Source organism: Haliotis cracherodii, unplaced genomic scaffold, assembly GCF_022045235.1.
Source record: "Haliotis cracherodii isolate W230 unplaced genomic scaffold, xgHalCrac1.p SCAF_5, whole genome shotgun sequence".
NCBI lineage: Eukaryota > Metazoa > Mollusca > Gastropoda > Lepetellida > Haliotidae > Haliotis > Haliotis cracherodii.
Window position 1 is genome coordinate 65633920 of NW_027266308.1, and position 27977 is coordinate 65661896.

The window sequence follows — 27977 nt, forward strand, 5'->3', positions numbered from 1 at the left end:
TATACACAGTTAATATAATGTGATATGAATTTTATGAAATTATGAAGTTTGTCATAATTGACATAATGATTCTGTGTAGTTATAATATGAATTATCCCCGGTCGAGCGTCACTCTCTGAAAATACACAACTGGCACATTTTGCTGGGGTGTGGATGGGGGTTGGGGTGGGGGGTGGGGGATGGAGCGGTATACATGTATGTCTTGTGAAAAACTCTACAGTAATAAGGTTTGAATAATATGCCAGATTGATGAACAATGCGCCTCTATAAGACTGTAAACAACAAGTCAGTTTCTTGTGGTCGTCAACAACAAATGTCACAGATGTAACGGTTACAGATGTATGTAACTTATGAAATAATCGTGGTATTAAAACGGGAGAATAGGCGAACCAACGCACGTTTTCCGTGTTGATTTCAAGACTTCATACCAGGTTATGAAACAGAAATAGATTTCCTATGTGGTGACGGCATTTATCTATATGTCACTATGATATGTTTAATTACAATGAAAATATATTATATATTAAATCTATTATTTTTATATGCATATTTTTAGAATTATCTTGTATATATCATTTAAATGATAGATTTATTTTGATGTTTGGTTTTATAAGAATATTCTGGTGATAATGACGTTTGAAACACAATGTGCATGAGTTATATGTAAGAATTAATGTTTGTATAACTGGGTAGGATTGGTATCGAAAAGCAAGGTCAATGCGATAGCATTACCGCTGATCGTCAGCACCATAAATATCACCTCCCGGGGTACGTATAAACATCGGATAGAATTATAGTTGTATTAGGATGAAAATATACTATACTTAGGCGATAATTGACAATACTGTAAGTGAGGTCTTAATATTTCTATAGACACTTGAATTAACGATATTTCTGTGAACGCGAATCACGTTGACCGCGTCAAACAAGAGTTTGGTCGATACTGGCTATGGAAGCTTGCCTCTGGTGTCTAAATGAAGGGATGAGTCATTCTAAGCTATCTTTGAGATGCTCCCTTGACGAGATCTTCCAGCTGTACGTAACGCGAGTTACCTCCCCTGAATGACGTGATGATCTATCCTGGGCGTCTGTCGATTGCTGTGCACCACGGCAACATGTTGAGTCTTGCAATGTATCCTTGTATAAATAGCCACCTCTCGCGCTCTCTCGCTAACACCAACACCCGCGCGCATCTCCACTCATAAAACAGCGAAAAAAGCTAGACCGAGGAAAAAACATGGAAATTTACTTTCGTCTTTGAAAAAACTGTCTACCGGTGAAATACTTGCCCTGTATTATACTGCAGTGTCATTGACGTCTGTTGGGACCCATGTATATACATGACACACATTTTTGTGATCAATACGACTGCACTAGCTGACTACTGTGGTAATTACGCTTGTCTTTGATGGCTGTCAAATAATATTCGCAAGCTCACAGACTCCCGGATAACAAACTTTAAAAATCCTGGCACCATCATAACCGTTCAGGCCCCAACATCTGTATACACACAGGTGTTAGGGGGTATAAATGTGATCAACCTCACAGCTGATGTTATAAACACGATCGAAACACGCAATAGAATAAAATCGAATCACGTTTCACTGTCGCTATCGGCGGCCGGCATATGGCGAACTCCGCAGCCCCTCGTAAACCGGATCCTGTGCATACACACTCACTACGTAAAGCGACCAGCCGTACACAGTCATCGCGGACCTAGGGGAATGCTGGCTGTGTATATTGACGGCAATCTGATTCCTTGTCTCCACAAGACAGTATGAGTCAGCGCTCGCTAGTGCAAGTACCACTCCTCGGTATATGCCCATCCTATATGCTATACTTCCTCCACCGGTAAAGCCAACCGGTCTCTATGTCCACTACCGCCCCCACCTTCTCTCACTCATTCAGTGTTTGTCGTTCTGTCTCTCTGGATAGAGGCACACCGACTCGGACGACGGCTAAAGCAATGCCTTCCAACATGTGGATACTGTTTTTTGCAATGGCAGACAAAAAAAGCAGACAGGTCTATTTCTGGCTCGGGGGTCGCAGTGTGGACGTCGGGGCTAGAAGGGTTGTACTTGGCGCTCTGCTGGTTTCTCGGTGATTTGATTTGCTGGTAAGTTAGCTGTTTTGCCTAATCGTTTGTTTAGAATGAGTCAATGCGTTGTTTTGTGGATCGTTCTACAAAGAAGTTGATGTACTTTCTAATTGACCTCTCTATGAGAAATAATGAGAGCTTCGTACTGCTGGGAGTATATAGAGGTTATTAAACGTCTAGACGAGTACATATGGTGGATATACCTCGGTAAAGCATTTTCCCTTGGAGACAGGCGGGAGTCATACTCTATGCCTCCACGCTCAGACAGGCGGTAGGAAAAGTTTAAGTGGAATTAAATAATACCATTAGTAAGCGATTGTCAAATTAGGGGTCTAATTTCATTCGAACGTTTGGCAATAGTCCAACAATATGGCGTGCATATTTACTAGTTTCGATCAATTCATGGTCATAAAGAAGTACTTGGCACATTGTCAAGTGAGGTAGTGAGGTGGGGAACGGCCTACAGCGTCTCTTCAGTTGTCTCCCCTACATCGTCGCCACGGTGTCGCAAAGCGGGAATGGTCATCGAAGTGTTTAGGCTCGCGTCGGCCACGAGGAATTAATTTATTTCCGATTGAGGAGATAGTGATGTCATTCTTTTAGCACAACGCGAGCAAGGCAAAATGTTATTGTTTGGAATCTAAAAATAGCTCTATCTAATTCGGACTGGTGACGTCACCTTAGAAGGCATTATCTTGAACTTTGGTTTATTCTGATTAAATATTAATTTCAAACTTACCAAAAAGGATACATTATCGTTGATAAATAGTCAACAATCAATATTTTAAGGAAAAGAAATTTTTCGCAGCTGAATTTCGAATTATTTCGTTTATTTTCCGCTGAAACCATTTGCTTCGAGGCTTGAGCGGAGAAATACCACAACACGTCTTGGCCCCAGCTGATCGTAGTAAAAGCGTGTCTGCCATGACGATGGCGAGCAGTGTGGACGTGCACGAGTCAACGGCGTTGACCACGGCAGCATTTATGCAGGAGCTGGGCGACTTGGACGACCTGACACTGGTCAAGGCGACTTATGCCGCCCTGGAGAGCGGGCGTCTCACTCCTCTCTTGAAGGAAGAACTCAGATGCCGTATACAAAGTCGCCGACTCTCTGAAGGGAAAGACGAGCTCATGGTCGAGTTCACGGCGCCCACCAAAGACGAGGTACAGACAGAAAGTCAGACATTTTCACACCTTTGATAAATTTACTTCGCTCTGGTTGAAATATTCGTTAACAGTTATGATGCACACGTGCTATTCCACGTTCAGAAACAATGCCATTCCTGTTATTACATATTTAGCATGAATATTACCGAACGAAATGTTTGCAATACTTTTTTGCTAAATCATTGTTTACTTTTTAACATTTTTGCATGTGTTTTATCGGAATGTGCACTCAACCTATTTGCAGCTTTAATAAGCATTGAAATCGTTGTTTGTTGTTGCATAAATATTAAAGTTTTCATTCTCGTTTTGGAACTTAGTTTTATTATGTTCGGCTGCGATTTGATAACATAAAGCAAATGTCTGCAAAATCTGGGTTAACAACCCTTTTAAACACCAATTTCGGAGGTAAGGGATGGGTCAAAGATGGCACTTCGCGCCCCTTCCCTATAATTAACCCGCCAGATTTTACCAATCCCTACAACCCCTCGGTCGAAACTGCGTCGGTAGGGTTCGCAGTCATTATCTCTCTGACTGGGTTTTTATAAACAGGAAATATAAAGGGATGGTACGCACAAAGTGTATTGCTGTAATGACAACAACTTTTTCCTCGGTTGAAAAATGTAAACAATATCTGTGTCGGGACGGCATCGAATTGCGTCTTCCATGGTCTTGGAGCGCCCTCCCCCTTGCGTCACTCACGGCTATTGGTTACTTTGCTGTCACAAGCAAGAAAACACATTGTTTCGTCTTCATAACACTAACAGCATTTTTTTTCGGTTTCTTTAGGAAAATGAATTATTTTGTTTCAAATTATATAATTCGATAATCGTGTCAGGCAATTCTATAATATGTTTGAAGCTTTGACGAGTTAGCATAGATTATGTTTATGAAACACTTGATTACGTAACCGATGGAGCTTTCAACATCACCCTGAATACAACACATTTCGGAGTTGATCGTTTAGGTTTTATTAAGATCATTGTACCTGTTTACATATTTGGAACTAATGTTTTGTACATATCTACCTGGACATAAAGGGTTTTGATGTTGTTTACTCCACACCTTTACCTGAGTTGATTGGATTTATCCTTTGATTGAAGGCGCCATGATCGAGAGATGCTCTCTGGAAATAACACGCAATTGTTTTTGATTTATAGCTGTGGCTATTTTTTACTTTTAAAAAAAGAAAATTAGAACTGGCTGCATACATAGTTGTTAGTTTATATTTACGGTACACTTTCTGCAGTTTAGTGCGTGCATAAATATACATGTAGCCGCCCCCTGTTTGTGGCGAATATTTTATGTGTATTTGCAATATCATATCATATCTCTGTTTGAACAAGGAGTTCAAGTGCATTACATCTCAACACAACTGAAAAGATTCTCAATTTGTTTTGGATTTTGATTTCTTCGTTTCTATAATTTCTGAAGGGATTTCTTAAATTCACACCCATATATATGCAGTGTTTTCTTGTGACGGTGCCACTAGTGGGGTCAGGATACGCTCACCTTTTCGCTAACACCTGATATCGTCACTAATTGATAGTGATTCATTAACACTTGCTCCTGATATTGCCTGAATCGTACAATCGACTCTACTTTTGCAGAGATTTGTTGTGATTAATGAAATAGTTTTTTCGCTGTTATTTGTATTGATCCCGTCCGAAGGTGTATGCCGTACACAAAACTGACGATAATGTTCAAGTTAAAAAAAACTCAGAGACTCTGGTATATAATTACCTAGTCCAGGACTATTATTTTTACCATTTCGTTATAAGTGTGCAAAATTCCCCGTGTTAAGACTCGTGGTGTTTTCAAAGGATTTTCTAAGACTGTTACAGAGAAACGTGTTTGACATTTTTGTATTTTGGAATATGATGAGCGAATGTTTCTTTTCTTTTTTAATCATGGACTAAAAATGGGAGTTGTCTTTGATTGATTATAAAACAATATACGCATCAGCGTATACTTGAATACTGCATTGAGAGTAATTGCGTTATTTTCACATTGCGATTTAAAAGCGGGTTGTAACTTAAAATAAAAAAGTTATTTACTTCCAGAAATATATACGTTTGAATTTATATATATACCGAGGATATAACTTTCACGTGCAGGTTCCGGCGTAAAGGAAATCTGCTGTGCCTACGCGTTTGTTTCGCATGCCGCATCGTTATTTGCAGTTTATTCTTAAATTATTTTGTTTAATTGTATGAAGAGAAAAATTTCACTGTGACAATTAATGCTGTTTGTCCTTGTTCAACACGGTTTTTGCGAGTCCAACATTGTCAGAGTGATCACACACGTACCAACAGAACACATTTAAGTTTTATAATTAGACCTTCGTAACTGTATATATCAAACGAAATATATGAAGTCAATTTCGTTATTTCATACAGAGATGGTACAATTTGCTTTTAATTTTCGCACTGCACAATTTGAGGAAATTTACAAGCAAAAATGTTTTTGCATATTGGGGAATATTGAACGTCAATTTCTTATGTTTTCGTTAAGATACTGAAAAGACATTTAACGGATATCTGGTTTTAATTCTTTACAATTTTACTTCCTGTCTAACAATAAACAAACAGGACACAGCGGCAATCTTGACATGGAAAACTTTAAACTATTTAAGCAGGAATTCCAAAAGCTCGACAGTTTGAAATATGCCACTGTTTGGCCCATCCTCAAATTTTCCTATTGTACGAAAGAATTCTTTCCAGACGAGATGACCAATGGTCATTTCTGTTGACCTTGGCGTGACCGTGCACTCCCTGGGCGCGTGATTTCTTTACAACCAATCGCAACAGGCCAAGTTCCACACAAAGTTTTCATTGGTTGAAACTGGGTCAGGAATTATGCGGCAGGGTGTCGACGAGTGAGACCTTGAAAGAGTATTATCAATTTGAAATCCCGATCACTCTGTCGCATAATGCGCTATTGTTCATATAGATATCGGTGTATTTTAATTCAAACGGCCGTGATATTTTTTTTCAAAACTAATTTTCCTTAAAAGTCATTTCGGTGATTCAGGGTTATACTTATTTTCAAATATGACACACGTGCTATATATACCAGATATTTTATGACATATTCACGAGATATATAATAAAAGCTGTTCTAAATTCAAATCAGTATCGGATTCTATGTAGGTATTCTTAAACGCGATTGTCTGGTCCCGACTCGATTATATACAGACCGCCGTCTGTAATAATGCTGAGTGCGGCGTTAAACATCAAAACAACCAAAACCATATCAGCCCAACTTATCTTACACACAAAAGAAATAAAAACTATATTAAGTCAAACTTCAATCCTATTTTGACCTATTAAATCAAACGAATGATGTAAAAATATATCTGAAATTACGAAAAGTTTATCACTTCAGTTAGTTTTTGTTATACAGCTACTTTTTTTGTTAAAATTATTACGAACATATGAACTAGAAGGGATCTCGAACCTATCCCGAAACGCAATGGGTATGAGCGGAAAACCCAGGTGGCGAAGACCCCCGCCACGCATCGTTCAGCAATTATAAATCGGTGCCCTATGGCTTTTTAATTCGCCCCCTCGCGTGTATTTTACCTGTCTGCGCTCCTGTCTCAAGGTATTCGGGACCGGCGCCTTGACGGGATGTCACATGTATAACCCAAACAACATATCACAATGATCGGGCGGTGCTTCACCCGCTCAAACGAAAACATAATTGACTGCCATACAAACGTTTTTAGCTGAAATCTCGATGGAAGAGGCCGACGTAATGAGATTATTATGCTGGAAAAAATGTTACATTCTTTCATGAGCACAAAGAATAAATAACGCTGCATTTCCTGGCACAAAATGCGACTCCTCTCTGATAAAAAGTTCTTCCGAATCCATTACCGCCTAAAAGGTATACGTTTCACGGCAATCTATCCACGATTACTTAGATAGCTATACACGTACTAGTATAGATGATTGAGACAATGGCGACACAAACTTATACAATATTCTTTTTATTCGTAAAATATGTTATGTAAATATTCCAAAACACTATTCTGTATAAACCTACACAAAGGCTATGACCCGAGACGGGGATTATTTAAGGTCGCTTTATCATTAAGTTTAAAATTATTTTATGTTCATGTTGTCATGGTGATCGTATGTGATGTTCATGCTGTATGAGGCAGTGACCAACCTACAATCAAATTAACACAAGTAACATACACATATTTATATATTACTATTCAGGACAAACAAAAATAACTTGGGAATAAATTTTATATATATCTAACTACAACTTCCCGTTACGGATAATTTTTTCATAACATTGTGGACGAAGGTGTTTTTTCTATCGCCACCGTTGCTTCATGTTTTGACCTAGATGTATTCAAGCTCATAATCTGCATCTACGCCCCTTTATTAGGACTTTGTAATAAAATATGCAACTTGTTATTAAATTGCATAACTTTATGAAGTAATGATAATATATGGTGATATAGTCTTGGTTCCAAGTCTGTGTCAACGAATTCTGAAACAGAGGAAACACAATTTGGTAATATGGAAATAGCGAATGCCAAATCGTTTGGGGGTCCTGTTTTGGTAAGACACTATGTTGTCTTGGCTGAGAAACAGGACATGCATACAGGACATGAAACAGGACGTAATTTTCTCCAGTTGACTAGTTACGTTCCCCTGCCTTATCATTGTGATATACGCAGTCTCAATATTTTCTAAATTATGTACCAACTTTGGCCCTGAATCGACTTTCAGCTTACAAGATAAGTCTTCTAAACAAAGTCAGGATATACGTGTATAAACAGAGTTTTGAAGATAATGTCCCAATAATCGCGGACTTCGTGTCTAGCCACGACCCGTCATGTATTAGAGACAGAGTGGAATGTACATGCCAGATAAGAAATATGTGTAGTATATTCGCCCGTTTAGAAATCATGAGAGAAGGACTGGTTAGTTTTACGAGAGAGAGAGAGAGAGAGAGAGAGAGAGAGAGAGAGAGAGAGAGAGAGAGAGAGAGAGAGAGATTCCACTTGCATTATGTTCCATTACTTTTGACTATTACGATGCGAAAATGTGAGAACACCTACAGGAATATAAGTAAGATGGTAATTGCGATCACCGTAAAAAAAGTATAATGTATTTTTACTTGATCCGCTCCCTACATAAAGAGTGAAAATGTATAGTGAAAGGTCAAAGGCGTTTACTTGTAGCGACATGTTTAATTGACTTTCACTTTGTGCGAGCCAACTCTTATATTTTTATTTCACTATTGAGTACCCCGAAGGATGTATGTACAATTGCATTGAGTACACGTGACTTCATGTTTACTCTGATAGACTTGCTACAACCAGTTGTACCGCGGAAAAAAATAGTGGTTCCTGAAAACGAGAGCGTATGTATGCTCTAATTCCTCTACTGTAACAGCTTTGTAGTTTTTTTTACAAGAAATAGATTTATATAATATCAGCATTCGATGAGAAAGGTATGTTAACAGCTAACCCAGTCGGTGACAGTGCGTCGTAATACATTTACCTACGTCAAAATGGCCTCCGACGCGAACAGCGTGACAACGAAGCTGTCAATGATTATACATGTGTCGAATATATACTGAAGTAAATTCATAGATTGCTGTAGAATGTTGTTTACTGTCACTGTCAGTATAGGCACGCCTCGAGTCGATAGATTAGGTGTGCATTTCTTCGCCGTAGCAAGAATATTCGACCAGGGGCATGCAGTCAAACACTCCGACTTTTTTTCAGTGTTTGAACATAGAACGAGTTCAAGTTGAAGGTATCTAAATGATCAGAAACAACACTTGTAGGCAACTTCCAGGGTTTTCCCCAAGAACGGGGAAGTGGTCGATCATTGTTTACGTCATTTCAAGAATACAAATCTCGTTAAAAGACGTATGAACGTCAAAATATGACACTCAATTCAACCATGAAAGTCGGTTTCGCGGCCTTGCCACCGGTCTCTCGTTCAGTCATTCGTGACCAACTCGTGTTATTCCGGGACAAGCCGAATAGCGACATTTTTGCGACCGGGTTCCGTCTTTGCGCAAGCGGGCATACCTAAAACAATTGTCGATTCGTTGCGTAATGGTTCACAAATTTTCCCCATATATTATATATATATATTTCAGATGCAATTTAAAGCACATCGGGAGGTGCGGAATTATACAGTATGATTGAACACATTTAACTGTGTCTTTGGTATATTTTTAGATGTAAGACATATGTAAAATCAAAAATTATTTCTGAGGGATTCTTTAACGAAGAACTTGAAATCATACGCGCATTCTGATTGGTTTGTCGTATTTTCGCACATAACATTCATCGATAGGGGGACGAGTCTTCTTGCGGGTGACGGAAAGGGGCGAATGGTGACGAATCTCGTTCAACGTGAAACCGTGTGACGTGTACACGTCGTATTCAAACAGTACATACTAATACAGAACATCAAACGGCGTAGGGTTTGGAAAGGTCTATTGATGCATGATGTTGCGTGAAGAAACAGGTCAAACAAAAGTAATAAATCTCCGTTAAATCCTCAATCAAATAACTATAAAGTTTGCTGGAGTGTGAAAAAAGAACAGCCGAGGCCTAAAGATCAAGTATAGTGAAGTGGAGAGATGTGGTGCTGCAAGGAGCATGTCGGCTTGCGTGTCCGTCTCGCATCGTTAGGAACAATAATAAGGTCACTCAATAAGGTTTTTGTCTAATACCCTTGTGTTTACACGATATTAGTACTTTATATATAAGATACCGTTCACGAGGTCACACGTAGTCTGTCCAGGGAGCGGAGCTTGGAGATGGTGATCAATTGGAAACATTTATTTCCAAATGAACAGTGAATCTGTAGGTTAATATACTCTCACTGATTGAAGAAAAACGATGTTGGTTGGTCATCCCTCGACTGTGCACACACAGGAAGCATGGCCTGTGAGGGCGTGCAGCATTTCCTGTTCAACAGCGAAGGAAGTGTCAGAAGCTTGTGTGTTTTTTACTTGTTGGACTACGATCACGGCGTTAAACCTTCCATGTGCCGAGTCAGCAGTCTGTGTCCTTGATTGTACAAGACGGGTAGATGGCCCATAGACATTGTCCCTACAGGCGTTGATGAGGTTGCACAGCATGGATTATATTAATCAGTTGTTCGTTCTTAACGTGACCTCACAAACGACTCACGACCCCCTTTGTACACCCTGACATTTGTACGTTAAATGCAGGGAAATTTGTGAAGTTTAATTGTATAACATAATTCACAGGCTGCGTAAATGTAAAGAAGCTGGACTTTCAAGTTCATACTGTCATTTGATGGTAAACCAAGGTTCATTACAGTCCATCAAGTTCATGCTGTCAATTGGTGGTAAACCAATGTCCATCATGTTCATACTGTCATTTGGTGGTAAACCAAGGTTCATTACAGTCCACCATGTTCATACTGTCATTTGGTGGTAAACCAAGGTTCATCAAGTTCATACTGTCATTTGTTGGCAAACCAAGGTTCATCATGTTCATACTGTCATTTGGCGGTAAACCAAGGATCATCTAGTTCATACTGTCATTATGTGGTAAACCAAGGTTCATCATGTTCATACTGTCATTTGGTGGTAAACCAAGGTTCATTCAAGGTCCATCATGTTCATGCTGTTTTTTGGTGGTAAACCAATGTTCATTCACTGTCTATCATGTTCATACTGTCATTTGGCGATAAACCAAGGTTCATCATGTTCATACTGTCATTTGGTGGTAAACCAAGGTTCTTCATGTTCATACTGTCATTTGGTGGCAAACCAAGGTTCATTCAAAGTCCATCATGTTCATACTGTCATTTGGTGGCAAACCAAGGTTCATTCAAAGTCCATCATGTTCATAGTGTCATTTGGTGGTAAACCAATGTTCATTCAATGTCTATCATGTTCATACTGTCAGTTGGTGGCGAACCAATGTTCATTCAAAGTCCATCATGTTCATACTGTCATTTGGCGGTAAACCAATGTTCATTCAATGTCTATCATGCTCATGCTGTCATTTGGTGGTAAACCAAGGTTCATCATATTCATACTGTCATTTGGTGGTAAACCAATGTTCATTCAAAGTCCATCATGTTCATATTGTCATTTGGTGGTAAACCAATGTTCATTCAATATCTATCATGTCCATACTGTCATTTGGTGGTAAACCAAGGTTCTTCATGTTCATACTGTCATTAGGTGGCAAAACAAGGTCCATCATTTTCATACTGTCATTTGGTGGTAAACCAAGGTTCATTCAAAGTCCATCATGTTCATACTGTCATTTGGTGGTAAACCAAGGTTCACTACAGTCCATCAAGTTCACGCTGTTATTTGGCGGTAAACCAAAGTCCATCATGTCCATTCTGTAATTTGGCGGTAATCCAAGGTTCATTCAAAGTCCATCATGTTCATACTGTCATTTGGCGGTAAACCAAGATTCATTCAAAGTCCATCATGTTCATACTGTCATTTGGTGGTAAACCAAGGTTCATTACAGTCCATCAAGTTCACGCTGTTATTTGGCGGTAAACCAAAGTCCAACATGTCCATTCTGTCATTTGGCGGTAAACCAAGGTTCATTCAAAGTCCATCATGTTCATATTGTCATTTGGTGGTAAACCAATGTTCATTCAATATCTATCATGTCCATACTGTCATTTGGTGGTAAACCAAGGTTCTTCATGTTCATACTGTCATTAGGTGGCAAAACAAGGTCCATCATTTTCATACTGTCATTTGGTGGTAAACCAAGGTTCATTCAAAGTCCATCATGTTCATACTGTCATTTGGTGGTAAACCAAGGTTCACTACAGTCCATCAAGTTCACGCTGTTATTTGGCGGTAAACCAAAGTCCATCATGTCCATTCTGTAATTTGGCGGTAATCCAAGGTTCATTCAAAGTCCATCATGTTCATACTGTCATTTGGCGGTAAACCAAGATTCATTCAAAGTCCATCATGTTCATACTGTCATTTGGTGGTAAACCAAGGTTCATTACAGTCCATCAAGTTCACGCTGTTATTTGGCGGTAAACCAAAGTCCAACATGTCCATTCTGTCATTTGGCGGTAAACCAAGGTTCATTCAAAGTCCATCATGTTCATACTGTCATTTGGCGGTAAACCAAGATTCATTCAAAGTCCATCATGTTCATACTGTCATTTGGTGGTAAACCAAGGTTCATTACAGACCATGAAGTTCATGCTGTTATTTGGCGGTAAACCAAAGTCCATCATGTCCATTCTGTCATTTGGCGGTAAACCAAGGTTCATTCAAAGTCCATCAAGTTCATGCTATCATTTGGTGGTAAACCAAGGTTCACCATGTTCATTCTGTCATTTGGTGGTAGACCAAGGTTCATCATGTTCATACTGTCATTTGGTGGTAAACCAAGGTTCATTACAGTCCATCAAGTTCATATTGTCATTTGGCGGTAAACCAAGGTTCATCATGTTCATATTGTCATTTGGTGTTAGACCAAGGTTCATCAAGTTCATACTGTCATTTGGTGGTAAACCAAGGTTCATCATGTTCATACTGTCATTTGGTGGTAAACCAAGGTTCATCATGTTCATACTGTCATTTGGTGGAAAACCAAGGTTCATCATATTCATACTGTCATTTGGTGGTAAACCAAGGTTCTTCATGTTCATACTGTCATTTGGTGGTAAACCAAGGTTCATCATGTTCATACTGTCATTTGGTTGTAAACCAAGGTTCATTTTGTTCATTCTGTCATTTGGTGGTAAACCAAGGTTCATTACAGTCAATCAAGTTCATGCTGTCATTTGGTTGTAAACCAAGGTTCATCATGTTCATACTGTCATTTGGTGGAAAACCAAGGTTCATTCAAAGTCCATCATGTTCATAGTGTCATTTGGTGGTAAACCAAGGTTCATCATGTTCATACTGTCATTTGGTGGTAGACCAAGGTCCATCATGTTCATACTGTCATTTGGTGGTAAACCAAGGTTCATTACAGTCCATCAAGTTCATGCTGTCATTTGGTGGTAAACCAAGGTTCACCATGTTCATTCTGTCATTTGGTGGTAAACCAAGATTCATCATGTTCATATTGTCATTTGGTAGTAGGCCAAGGTTCATTACAGTCCATCAAGTTCATACTGTCATTTGGTGGTAAACCAAGGTTCATTCAAAGTCCATCATGTTAATACTGTCATTTGGTGGTAAACCAAGGTTCATCATGTTCATACTGTCATTTGGTGGTAGACCAAGGTTCATCATGTTCATACTGTCATTTGGTGGTAAACCAAGGTTCATTACAATCCACCATGTTCATATTGTCATTTGGTGGTAAACCTAGGTTCATCATGTTGATACTGTCATTTGGCGATAAACCAAGGTTCATCATGTTCATACTGTCATTTGGTGGAAAACCAAGGTTCATTACAGTCGATCAAGTTCATGCTGTCATTTGGTGGTAAACCAAGGTTCATTCACTGTCTATCATGTTGATACTGTCATTTGGCGATAAACCAAGGTTCATCATGTTCATACTGTCATTTGGTGGTAAACCAAGGTTCATTACAGTCCATCAAGTTCATGCCGTCATTTGTGGTAAACCAAGGTTCATTCAATGTCTATCATGTTCATACGGTCATTTGGCGGTAAACCAAGGTTCATCATGTTCATACTGTCATTTGGTGGTAAACCAATGTTCATTACAGTCCATCAAGTTCATACTGTCATTTGGCGGTAAACCAATGTTCATCATGTTCATACTGTCATTTGGTGGTAAACCAAGGTTCATTACAGTCCATCAAGTTTATACTGTCATTTGGTGGTAAATCAAGGTTCATTACAGTCCATCAAGTTCATGCTGTCATTTGGTGGTAAACCAATGTTCATCATGTTCATACTGTCATTTGGTGGTAAACCAAGGTTCATTACAGTCCATCAAGTTTATACTGTCATTTGGTGGTAAATCAAGGTTCATTACAGTCCATCAAGTTCATGCTGTCATTTGGTGGTAAACCAATGTTCATCATGTTCATACTGTCATTTGGCGGTAAACCAATGTTCATCATGTTCATACTGTCATTTGGTGGTAAACCAAGGTTCATTACAGTCCATCAAGGTTATACTGTCATTTGGTGGTAAACCAATGTTCATCATGTTCATACTGTCATTTGGTGGTAAATCAAGGTTCATTACAGTCCATCAAGTTCATGCTGTCATTTGGTGGTAAACCAATGTTCATCATGTTCATACTGTCATTTGGTGGTAAACCAAGGTTCATTACAGTCCATCAAGTTTATACTGTCATTTGGTGGTAAATCAAGGTTCATTACAGTCCATCAAGTTCATGCTGTCATTTGGTGGTAAACCAATGTTCATCATGTTCATACTGTCATTTGGTGGTAAACCAAGGTTCATTACAGTCCATCAAGTTTATACTGTCATTTGGTGGTAAACCAAGGTTCATTACAGTCGATCAAGTTCATGCTGTCATTTGGTGGTAAACCAAAGTTCATTCACTGTCTATCATGTTGATACTATCATTTGGCGATAAACCAAGGTTCTACATGTTCATACTGTCATTCGGTTGTAAACCAATGTTGATTACTAAGTCCATCATGTTCATACTGTCATTTGGTGGTAAACCAAGGTTCATTCAAAGTCCATCATGTTCATACTGTCATTTGGTGGTAAACCAAGGTTCATTCAAAGTCCATCATGTTCATACTGTCATTTGGCGGTAAACCAAGGTTCATTCAAAGTCCATCATGTTCATACTGTCATTTGGTCTTCCATATCTGTTGCTGTGAATATACAAACTGTATTCAAAAATAGGATCTCCAACGTTGTTTGAACGTTCATGTGCATTCTGGCTGGGAAATTTCTGAATAAAACTGCTTTTTTTATTTTGTGATGATTAACACTTCATTCATGAAGGATACTTATGAACTGGATCTCATACACCCGGTATTAACAGCAGATCCAAGTTCTATATACATTAAAACCTCGTTAATCCGGATGGCACAATTCCGGATAAAGGAATCGTGTGTAATGTCCGGTTAATCAAACAGACGCGCTAAACAGAAGTTGCTTGGATGACGGCTTTTCGGATTTAGCAGGTTTCACTGTATATAACACCAAGGAATAGAAAAAGCATGACCAATAAGGTTTCACCCCTTGACTGTCACCTGAGACGATTGGAGGTAAAGTGAGCACAGGATATTGATCCCAATTGCGACATTTTTGTTGTAGCTATATATTTGCTTTGCACTATTATACCGACGATCTGTATCTCTTCACAGGCAACAGACGCGCCCTGTACATCATTGTTCAGTTTAAAATAACCCAATTTAGAATCGTGAACTTAATCAGCGACTAGTGGAAGTACAATAGAGCAAATCGTAGTTTTAGATATCGATACAAATTGGCGATTTTATGACCTCGTGTGTATGAGACATTAAACTATACTTCCGCCAAGCGAGCGCAGACAGCCGGTGTTAACGTGTATGTAAATACATCAGTTTAATCAATACATTTGCCGATGGTTTCATGTAACTGTGAATATACCTACGCGACAAGTCCTACATTTGGGTCGAGGTGATGTGATAGCTTGAACCTGGCGCCCATGCATGTAAGTACATGGACACTTAAAGAGGGGCTCCGCTCGTGAAAGATTGCAGTCCCAGCAAAAGTGACGCATGTCGCAAACACTGTTAATCTGTCTGGTATCTCAATTATTATGATGCTTATCTCCACGTGCGTTAATGATTACTCCCCATACATGAACACGTTGTCTCCGTTTTCCATATGGTACTAATAACATGTTTTTGACCTAGACTGTATTTGGATCAAGGCCATGTCATATTGTGTTGTTATAGGGTTAACACTATCACACACCAGCTTAGGATAATGGTCTCACACATGAGTTTAGGATATCAGTGTAAAACTTCAACTATTGCACAACAAGGATTATCACAACTGCACAACATTACGAGTTAACATTTGTATACAAACGTATGGGTTAACACCACTACAAGTTCAGTGAAAGTGTTAAATAGCAGTTGGGAATAACATCATTACACTGCAACTATGTTAACCCTTTTACACGACAGGTAGGATGAACACCTCCCACAGTGGGTTGGGTTAACTGGATTACACAACAGTTAGGGTTAACTTTATTTGACAACATTTCAAGGTAACGGAATTCGACAGCAGTACGGGTTAAAAGAATTAGACGATAGTCTGAGTTACTAGTATTACACAGCGTTTGTGATAACGGTTTTACTCAGCGAGTTGGGACCCCAGTATTAGACAACAATTAGGGATAACCGTGTGATACAACAGTTTGGGATAACCGTGTTAGACAACAGTTTGGGATAACGGTATTAGACAACAATTAGGGATAACCGTGTCGACAACAGTTTGGGATAACGGTATGAGACAACAATTAGGGATAACCGTGTTAGACAACAGTTTGGGATAACGGTATGAGACAACAGTTTGGGATAACCGTGTTAGACAACAGTTTGGGATAACGGTATGAGACAACAGTTAGGGATAACGGTATGAGACAGCAGTTTGGGATAACGGTGTTAGACAGCAGTTTGGGATAACCATGTTAGACAGCAGTTAGGGATAACGGTATGAGACAGCAGTTAGGGATAACGGTGTTAAACAACAGTTTGGGATAACCGTGTTAGACAACAGTTTGGGATAACGGTATGAGACAGCAGTTAGGGATAACGGTGTTAGACAACAGTTTGGGATAACCGTGTTAGACAACAGTTTGGGATAACGGTATTAGACAGCAGTTTGGGATAACGTTATGAGACAGCAGTTTGGGATAACCATGTTAGACAACAGTTTGGGATAACGGTATGAGACAGCAGTTAGGGATAACGGTGTTAGACAACAGATTGGGATAACGGTATGAGGCAGCAGTTTGGGATAACTGTGTTAGACAGCAGTTTGGGATAACCGTGTTAGACAGCAGTTTGGGATAACGGTATGAGACAGCAGTTAGGGATAACGGTGTTAGACAGCAGTTTGGGATAACCATGTTAGACAGCAGTTAGGGATAACGGTATGAGACAGCAGTTAGGGATAACGGTGTTAGACAACAGTTTGGGATAACCGTTTTAGACAACAGTTTGGCATAACGGTATTAGACAGCAGTTTGGGATAACGTTATGAGACAGCAGTTTGGGATAACCGTGTTAGACAACAGTTTGGGATAACGGTATGAGACAGCAGTTAGGGATAACGGTGTTAGACAGCAGTTTGGGATAACCGTGTTAGACAGCAGTTAGGGATAACGGTATGAGACAGCAGTTAGGGATAACGGTGTTAGACAACAGTTTGGGATAACCTTGTTAGACAACAGTTTGGCATAACGGTATGAGACAGCAGTTAGGGATAAGGGTGCTAGACAGCAGTTGGGGATAACGGTGTTTGTACCATAGTTTGGGAGACACACAAGCATGTTTGTGTCAGCTGGAATTATTGTCGCCATGTCTGCCACCACCCCGCTGGGTCACCATTACTGCTCAGATGTTGCATTGAAAACAAACAAAGACTAAACACTGATCGGGCTGATATAGTTAATGAAATGACCTCACTCTTTGCTTTAAACGTCGATTATTGTACGATGTTTTTTGCCCCCACTCCCTGATATTGCTAGAATATTGCTAAAAACGGCTTAAAACCATACTCACTCACGATAATGTCTACGTCTTACGGGATTTTCTTTAATGGAGATAAGCTATTTTTCATTTACAGCTGCAAAACCAGATATTTTTGGTTTAAAACTATAAGTTTGAATGTTTTTTGTAAAGAAAGAACATCTTTCAACAATGTTATTTTTGAGGCAGGCAATTTCTCTTTTTCAACAGTCTGAAGCATAATTATTTTTTCAAGAAGTTTCGGGGCCACTGATGCACTCAGCATCTCTTGCTATTCCAACTGGTCGTACCACGGGGAAATGTGTAGTATCCAGACAGCAGAGTTTGCAACACGGACAAGCTTTATGTTTATTGCACTATGCCACGATATATTCATTATGTGATGAACTATTTAGTATAGTTGATGGATGTCGCAGCTAATCCGACAGGTGACGGAATACATCCATGTACTAGTTCTAAGCGCTTGTCCGAGTACTGGCAAGACACGCGGATAAGTAACGCATTGACACATACTCGCAATGTTTCTAATAATCACACAATGTGCAATGTTGTGTCTTCAACGTCAGGATTTGATTTAAATCATACCACCACCTGTGTTTGTACGCACAGCGGGATAAACACGCTGCTAAGACTGACATGGTTTGCTGTTCATGTGATAGGAAAGCTTGACTCAGATGATAGGAACGCTAAAATATTTTTTCCCGTATGGAAATAGGTATTCGGTCCATTTGTCAGCACAACCAGGGTCTCCGTATAAATAAAAGCGAAAAAACCCTTTCCATAATGAGGAGAATCTCTGTTGAGGGCTCGATTGTACAATTCCGACTGTATCATGAGCATGTGTTTATGAACCATTACCAAGTAGTGGCGATACCAGAGTTATCGTTGAGCGTTCCCTGCCCCACCTATATCACAAACACATGCAAAGGAAAGTCAATTGTTCACCTGAGAAGACAAGGGAATATATGGCACAAGCACTGGACATCATATTGGTCAGTGATGCGTCAAATTTAGAGACGTCCACTACATGTCTACAATAAAATAATTAAAGGCTTGACTGAGGCATTGAATTTTGTAACCTTGATCAACAATTTCTGAGCGTCGAATGACGCTTTTTGAAATTTTCGTTTATATTAAAGCGATAATAAAAAAAAGTTAAATAAATATCATATCACAGCGGAACAAATCTAGCTTTATGTCGCATCCATACCCTGGATCCGGGAGAGGGACTAGTTGACTACAGCGAGAGCTTAACTTAACTAATAAAATATAGTGCGTGTGTTCTGTAATAATACGCTAAACATTCATGCATTCATGAACTGCGAGTATCAGACAATTTACAAAAAACTTTGTTTAATATCAGCCTTAGAGCGGTGTAATTGTTTTACTTTCATTATGTTCCTACTCAAATTGGAACTGTAAATTAATGGGAAATGATCAGAAGAAAATACTGTTTGGGGAATGAAAATAACCGAGAATACTACCTGTCGAAGCCGTGAGACAGTTGCCTATCATTACGTTACAAGTTAACTATTTCATGTCCCCAAATGCTGTGAAAACAGTTAAAGGCCTCAAAAGAGGGAAAGATCCTAGGTCATCTGTCACCTCTGGAGGTAGTCCATCAAATTGCAATAATTATGTGTCATATGTTGCCTTTAGAAGCTTCAAATTGCACTATATCCCTATGTCCCGCGAGGACACTGCTGGACGTGGAGTTTTGGAGGACGCATACTTATTTCGAAACCGCTGATCGTCCTCACTTTGGTGATAGGAAGCACAAACACATTATTCATTTTGGGAAGATGCTGTATGTTGTATTCTCCATGCAAAGTAGTACCGCTGAGGAATTTAATAACGGTAAATCCAATCTGAGATGTTTATTAAAATTACTGATGTGAAATGTGCTTCTCTAGACTCCCAGAACTCGACATAAATACTTGTGCTGTACATAGATGTCGCTGATGTGTCTAGAGAAAACATGCAGCACCGAGAGAGGTTTCCTAGAACAGTAAAACATGATGATGATGATGATGATGATGATGATGATGGTGTGGTGTTTAACAATCACTTAAGTAATTACAGACACATAAGAATTATGATTCTTAAACTATAATCAAGTATACACCTGCAATACCTCGCTTTCATTTCACTGTTAATATAGAATTCTGTGTCTGTCTAACTTAAAATGATGTATTATAGATGGTACTTTCGAGAATTGATAGGAGAAGTCTTCTAAATCGGTGACACATTGACTTAGATTTTATCTAAGCCCTTAGTTGCTTAAATATTCATAATATATGTAGGATATATAGGATAATGTTCACAAACCGTTATGTAATATATCCTTTATGCTGAATAAAATATAAGATATATTAGTTGATCAACCGCATTTTGATAAAACATGTGTACACTGATGCTTTCTTATGTCTGTTAAATTAACGAAATGTGTCCTTTATCAATAAGACGTTATTAAATAAAGGAGATATTGCATATTGCACAGCTTGGCCCAAACATCGGCGTTACAGCAGAGGAAGTGGCCACTTGCTATTTCCTCTGTTTTAAACCTACACCGTGTTATCTTGTGTAGTCTGTACTTCCCCTTTAGCAATGTTTCAACCATATCAGCAACATCTTAACACCCAATGCAATAAATAATGGCGCGTTATAATAAGTTCTTTATTTACAATTTGAACAAACTTATAGCAAAATAACCATGGTTTCATTAGTAGGACTACAGTCATGGTTTCATGGTTTCATCACTGATTTCAGTGATCCATTCGTATATTTTTCACCACTATTTTGCATTATACGCCCATTCATTTTTCATTATTCTTTTGCGTTGACGAGTTATGTTAACTCCAACCATTATCAACACGGTTATTTCAACCAGCTGTGTCACAACACATTACATGTTTTGTAAGACCTTCAGAAAGTGCATCCGATTATTATTATTATTATTATTATTATTATTATTATTATTATTATTATTATTATTATTATTATTATATTTTTACATGTGTTCCTTACCCGTGCAAATGAATTTATGAAATGTTTTGGTCTGACACAGACTATTTTTTCATAACGGTCGCATGAATGTGTTTTAAAAACATAAAATATTAAAATAAAACATAAATAGTTATGAATATCTCCCTGTATTACGCATGTACATACATATATTTTTATTGATCGTGTACCTGTGCGATTCATCTTAACATAATATTCTTATAAACTGTAAGGGAACTATATGATTATTATTTTTTCATGTAATTTCCACGATTAACTAATACATGTGTAATTACGTTCGTACCAGTGTCGATCAGAATAACTCGTGGACATTCTACCTAAATAAATGTGTTATGTGAGAATTCGGTGGTCCGTTTGTTTCAGTCCTTGCAACAACGCAGTATATATATTCGCCAACCCTCATGTCGAGATAAGCCCCGCCCCGCGCTAGTCGATACCAACATCAACATAACTAGCATGCACGGCATAGCAACCAGCGAACCAGACAGCCCAACTGGCGTATATAGACATATTTGCACCAGCTTCGTCTAGCATTGATTAAAAATGATTTAATAACTCCTAGCTATATCGACAACATGCATGCCATATGGGATGATATAGCATGTTTAATATTCATCTTTAACTTTTGTTGTGTTATCGAGTGGTATTATGCGCACTGGATAAAGAATCGTTTTGTATGTGACAGAGCGCCAGACGTATTGTTATACGTCATTTTCAACGGTATTACTACGCATCGGGATAGTGTCAAGATCAAAACGGATTATTGTAGGTGTGAATTACAATTCCGTCAAACCGTTTGATACATTATTATTATTATTATTATCATTATCATTATTATTATTATTATTATTATCACTATCATTATTATTACATCATAACTATTGTTTCCAAAATAGTATATTCTAGGCAGTATACTGATTTTATCTTTTCTGTGCACCCCGTATTTTGTGATCTTAAGGAGATTATTTTCAACATAGTATATTCTAGGTAGTATACTAGTTTTATCTTTTCTGTACACCCCGTATTTTATGATCTTAAGCGACTTAAGAAATATTTTCATTTTACCTTGTCGTATTTAACCTTCAGCTCAGGTTTACTTTGGTTAAGTTTCTGTCAGCTTAGAATATAAATTGCAAAAGCAGGGTCCCTTGGTGTTTTTCAATTACCCCCTACTATAGTTGTACAGCTCACGCAACGCAACGCCCGCTGGTAAACCCAGTGCAGTCAGTCAGTGGTTTTTAAATGCGTCGACATCAGTCAGAGCGAGTAATGAAAAAATAATGGCATGTTTTCTGGAATCTCCTTTTGGCAAGCTTGTTTGTAGCAATTCCAAACTTGTAGTAAACAATCTGGTGCTTCCCTCGTATCTGATATATCCAGTGACACATTTGGCATCGGTGGAAGCTTCTTGAAGTCCGATGCCTGTACTGACTGGCGGCCCCACTGCGCGCTAGCAATGCGACCCACCCGACACCCAGCCATGGGGGAAACACCTATATACCCCAAGCAATGTGTGGCTTGTTCGCCTTTCCAACAATAACAATATCGTCTTTAAAAAACATTATTTTACATACATTTTATCTTTTTGGTTGTTGTTTATGATTTATGTCATAACATGTATCTGTTTCTTCATCATATAGTTTTTTCATATCCGTTCTCAATTTTTCGACTATTCGAAAACTATTATTGAAGAAATATTATCTTGGTGACGCAGTAATATTCGCTTGTTGTGTATCAGATATTTGTTGGCGATGTTTGAGTAAAAGTTTTTCGGTTTTCGTCGTTCAGGCGTATTTCAATCATTCCGTCATGACGTCGGTTTGTGCGTATTATTAATAATATGTTTGTTCGCATCAATTGACTACTGTAAATCAAAATGCCTTTAGTTTTCGTTTCTCGATAATATTTTGATCATTCAGTCTCGTTGACGTCTCGCTTCAGTCAAGGTATTTCCTGGAAATTTGACACATTTCGACAAGAAAGTATACGATCCAGTATCGTAATGTTTGGACGTTATGATTTTAATGTTTAGATATTATGATTTTAAAATTCTGATTACGTTATTTTCATATTTAGACATTAGGGTTTTTATTATTCAGAGTTTATTTTTCAACGTTTGGAAATTAGGGTTGTAATATCACGACTTTCGGAATATCCTTGGTACGCCCAAATTCGTATGATCAAGCTTGTTCATTTATCCCATCGAATTGTTTTCGTTACTGTCTACAGCATATGTATAGTATTACATGGTGATTAACCCTGATGCAGTAAGCCACTGTCCAACTACGCCTTGTTTCTCTCCAGCCCCGCCCCGAGGAAGTGGCCAAGTTGGACAGGCGCAGGGAGCAGAATAGACGAGCGGCTCGCAAATTCCGGGAAAAGAAGAGAAACAAAACTGATGTTCTCATGCAGGTAAACTAACAGTCTTGTCGTGATGTTTTAGCAAAAAAAAACTAAATGCGAAATTCTTTGCAAAGATAGGCTCGTTTATTCGTTATTAGATTATCTTTCTAATCTATTTTTGAAAAAGTTCGTTTTCGTAAAGGGTAATAAATTTTGATGACAATTAAAGTTACGTTGTCTAGGCAGGTGAAGTGCTCTTGAAGATTGTATTTCGGTCTGTCATAGGTAAAACTTCTTAGACTGAATTTATGTGTTTACTGCCCCAGCGAATCTGACGTCATTTGTATGCATCGTTCATATGTTGGCATAACGTTGTCTTCTTAATGCATTTCGTTCGGTAGATTCCTCTTGGAGACATCGACTTGTCTAAAAGTACTAGTGGTTACAAGTCACCATCTATCTTTCAGGAGTGGGCACACTGTGGCCCAGAGGTCAAGAATAATTTGATCGTGGGGTCGAATTCGAGATTTCCCCTGAGTAGGATTCCTGGTTCGTCAGCATCATACATGTGGCACACACCTAGTAAACGTCTTAAACATGTCTTAGTTTGGACTTTCCCCTAGATTAAGCTGACACGGCATGTTATAACTGAGATACTGTTTCAAGTGGCGTTAAACCCAACTCACTCACTCACTCACGCACTCACTCTTTCAGGAGACTCATCGTCTCGAAGCCAGTAACGACACCCTACGGTCAGAGATCTCCGAACTTGGCAAAGAGCGGACCAGATTACTAGCTGTCCTCACTGAGCATGCGCAGCTATGTCACATGACCAAGGTGGACAATCCACCACCCTGACCTCTACGCCCAATAGCACCCATCGATAAGGTCACGTGGATCTATTCACTCATCGCTCATTGGTCAGTCATCTGTCACGTGTCATCTCCTTGTGTCAAAGACAACCTTCACCCTGACAGAAACTTCATCAGATGATGCAGCGTCAGGCCTCCGTGTCAATGCCCGGCCTAGTTGAGATGTATTTGCAGGGTGTTCTTGTAGCATGGCAGCATGCCCGTCAACAAGAAAGTTTATAAACAACGACGCATCTCATATAGGGACACCATAACGTCGTCGTTTTCAACGCAGTTTAATCTTCCCGAGTTACGACTAAAACACAATGTCCAAAATCTGACATTAAAGACCCCATTTAATAAGAATTTCAAACCATTTATGCAGATATCATGAATTTGATATTTATAAAGATTCGTTTTATTATGTATATGAAGGTTCAACCTGACCAATCATTTAAAAGATGTATGTACAAAATCTTGATTGTTATAACTGTCAATTTAAGTGTATATACGAAGATATGGTCTATTCTGTACAAATATTATTTGACGCTCAAATGGACAATTCGTTATCTTGTTATATTTCAAATTTGAATCATAAATGGCATGTTTTAGGTCTATGCGTGATTCGATTATTACCAAAACATGTATCAACTGAAACAACACGATTCACTTAACATGTATCAGTAAACAATTCCTATTGTTGTGTTCTTTTCAATCGCTCACAATCTAATAAGGATTTGATATTTGACCACAGCCAAATGATGAAACTATTTACTTGCGTTATATATGTAAAACTGTTTTGTGTTTTATGGACCGAGGAACAAAACATATCCGTCATTAACCCGGAAGTCACGTGGATTGTTTCCTATAATTATAACGAGCAATGCCATAAAAATAACCTTTTGGAATAATGGAAAATAATTTCACAATATATATGTGTATATTGTGTTTCGTACAGCCAGCTGTTGCTCTTTTAATATTTCTATATTTCACGAACACAAAAAGAGGTTTTAATCATAGCTATAAGAAGTACTGTTTGTGTTCCTTATTGCGTACTGGGAGTATTTACACCATGTTGTACAGACGTCTATAGCTAATCATAGTGTAGTACATTACATTTTCTAGAGTAGGGATGTTAGAAACACCGACAGTGCTTGTAGGCGTAACTGATTGCCTTAACTACAAATGCAGATATGTTAATTTCTTTTCCTGAATATACGAAGATCGTTCAAGTTATTATCAACATCTGTCCACGCAAAATAATTGTATCCGGAAAAGAAATGTATCTGTCATTATTATTAGTCTGGTGATGTCACATTGCCAAAATAGTTTGTGAAATTGTGGTTCATTTCTCATAGCATATCTGAGTGACACGCTATGAATAGAGACCCGTAGGAGGTTTATTTTCATTCGTCATCACACGTTGATGGCATGAAATACCAGATGTAATTAATTCGAATGTTTATCAGATAGATCCAGACCATTTCCTTCACCATGAAGTCATTAATTAACATGAAGTCATTAATTAAAGTGACGTCAGCATGCATCTAGTTGTTAAATACGACGTCACTACTTGTCATGTCACGGGTCATATAACACCATGACGTCACTTTGATCATGAGACTAGAAACGCCATGTCGTCACTACGTGTCATTCGAATGGTAGCGTTACGTTTTATGTGACAAGAAACACCATGACGACACTTGGTTTATGCGACTAGACACGCAATGTCCTAACTACGTGTTACTCGACTGGTAGCTCTACGTGTTATGTGAAAAGTAACGCCATGACGTCACTTCTTGTCCTGATACTAGTAACGACATGTTGTCATTACGTGTCATGGAACTGGTAAAGTCTTTAGGTACTACAAGTGTCATGTAACAGGTAAAGTCTTTAGGTACTACACGTGTCATGGAACTGGTAAAGTCTTTAGGTACTACACGTGTCATGCAGCTAGTAACGGTGTCAACTCACCGTGTATCGTATTATTCATAACGCCTCGCAGTCACTACGTATCATGCTGCTGGACACGTCATGTAATCACTGTGTGTAGTGAACATAATGACACTTTTGGACTAGTTAGTAACGCCACGTGTCACATGACTGATAACGCTACGTGTCCTATGACCAGTAACGCTACGTGTCCTGTGACTAGTACTGCTACGTGTCCCGTGACTAGTCACGCTACATGTCATGTGACCAGTAACGCTACGTGTCCTGTGACTAGTACTGCTACGTGTCACATGACTGATAACGCAACGTGTCCTGTGACCAGTAACGCTACGTGTCCTGTGACTAGTCACGCTACATGTCATGTGACCAGTAACGCTACGTGTCCTGTGACCAGTAACGCTACGTGTCCTGTGACTAGTACTGCTACGTGTCCTATGACCAGTAACGCTACGTGTCCTGTGACTAGTCACGCTACATGTCATGTGACCAGTAACGCTACGTGTCCTGTGACTAGTACTGCTACGTGTCATGTGACTAGTAACGCCATGTGTCCTGTGACTAGTAACGCCACGTGTCATGCGACTAGTATCGCCATGTAGTCATGAGTAACGTGTTACAGTGTTAGCCTCATCTACCTCCTGACGCCACTACCCCTAACAAGATGACCCGGACTAGATCACGTGTTTTTCATCTCACCAATGGCTGCTTGTCGGATCTGACAAGCCTGTTGTTCGCTTGTCACCCACAGCGTTTAACCTACCTTCAATCTTCAGCAAAGTAGCTTCTTTAGAGATCCTGTGATGAATAGAAGAATCGTCAAGAATTTGCTCCCGAAATAATGTTATCAACCCATATACATTACTCGTTGTCATGGAACGTGCAATCCCGTCTTCTCATGTCACTATGTTTAATTTGCACTATATGTAACTTTTACTGACTATTCCAGAAACATACTATATCTGGTTGTGTGACGAAAACAAACTCAGTATTAAGTTTTAATTATACAATAGGTGATCATTAACAATGTCCTTTGTGTTTCGAGAACCTGGCGACGCCATACTAATGCATATGTTTGAGCAATTTTCAAGCACATCACATACCACGTCCTTTATGGGCGTGGCCTGCCCTCCCCCTGTCCCAACCCTGTCCTGTGAGGGGTAGTGGCGTCCATCTGATTGTCCCCCTGATGTCAGCCAACCAATCATTATCGATCTTTGTGTTCAAGTAACTCAACAAGGGAAATGATCTCAAGATCAATACTGTTTTTGATCAGTTTTCAGTACATGGTCATTATAATCACAGATTTTTATTCTACCTTTTCAGCTTTTTTATCTTGAGCCATAAAATGGCAATAAAATTTGAGGATGCATCACGTGTTTTGTCATATTTCTGTGTGGACTAAAATAGCATTCATATATGCAACACTTCCTAACCTGACAACGCTAAAGGCCTCACTCCGTTTTAAAGAATTACACATAGAAATGACCTCGGTGGCTTGTCGGAAGTACCTGGTTCGTCTTATAGACATTCATGAAAGGGGAAACCTGGTCCGCTGCGATGGCTTTGTCAGATTTGAGCGTATGCATTTGATTGGGTGTCCTCAGCCTCTTTGAAAGACTTTCACTTGACAAGAGTGAATAAAAAACACTTCAAACACTTTCACACTAAGAACTGTATTTGTGCAAAATGCTTTCGAAATAAAGTAGTGGAGACATTTATTCAGCTTTAAGGCATCCAAATACAATAAGCGTAGATTGTGTTTGTCATGCAGGTATTCAGAGGTGCTCCTACTTGCCACTGGCACGTGAGTGCTCTCTTCACTCTGGGTACGCTTACATATGAAAGGGCAGAGGGCTGAAAAACAACCCG

General features: G+C 38.9%; 1 protein-coding gene across 1 annotated transcript; it reads left to right on the top strand.

Annotated features, from left to right (window-relative positions):
• The first annotated feature begins 2974 nt into the window (after nucleotides 1-2974).
• Nucleotides 2975-27465, top strand: LOC139442310 (cyclic AMP-dependent transcription factor ATF-3-like). Its single transcript, XM_071223100.1, has 3 exons — nucleotides 2975-3262; nucleotides 23266-23373; nucleotides 24019-27465. The coding sequence occupies exons 1-3, from the start codon at nucleotides 3023-3025 to the stop codon at nucleotides 24160-24162; spliced, it is 492 nt and encodes a 163-aa protein (XP_071079201.1). The 5' UTR covers nucleotides 2975-3022; the 3' UTR covers nucleotides 24163-27465.
• Nucleotides 27466-27977: the final 512 nt, after the last annotated feature.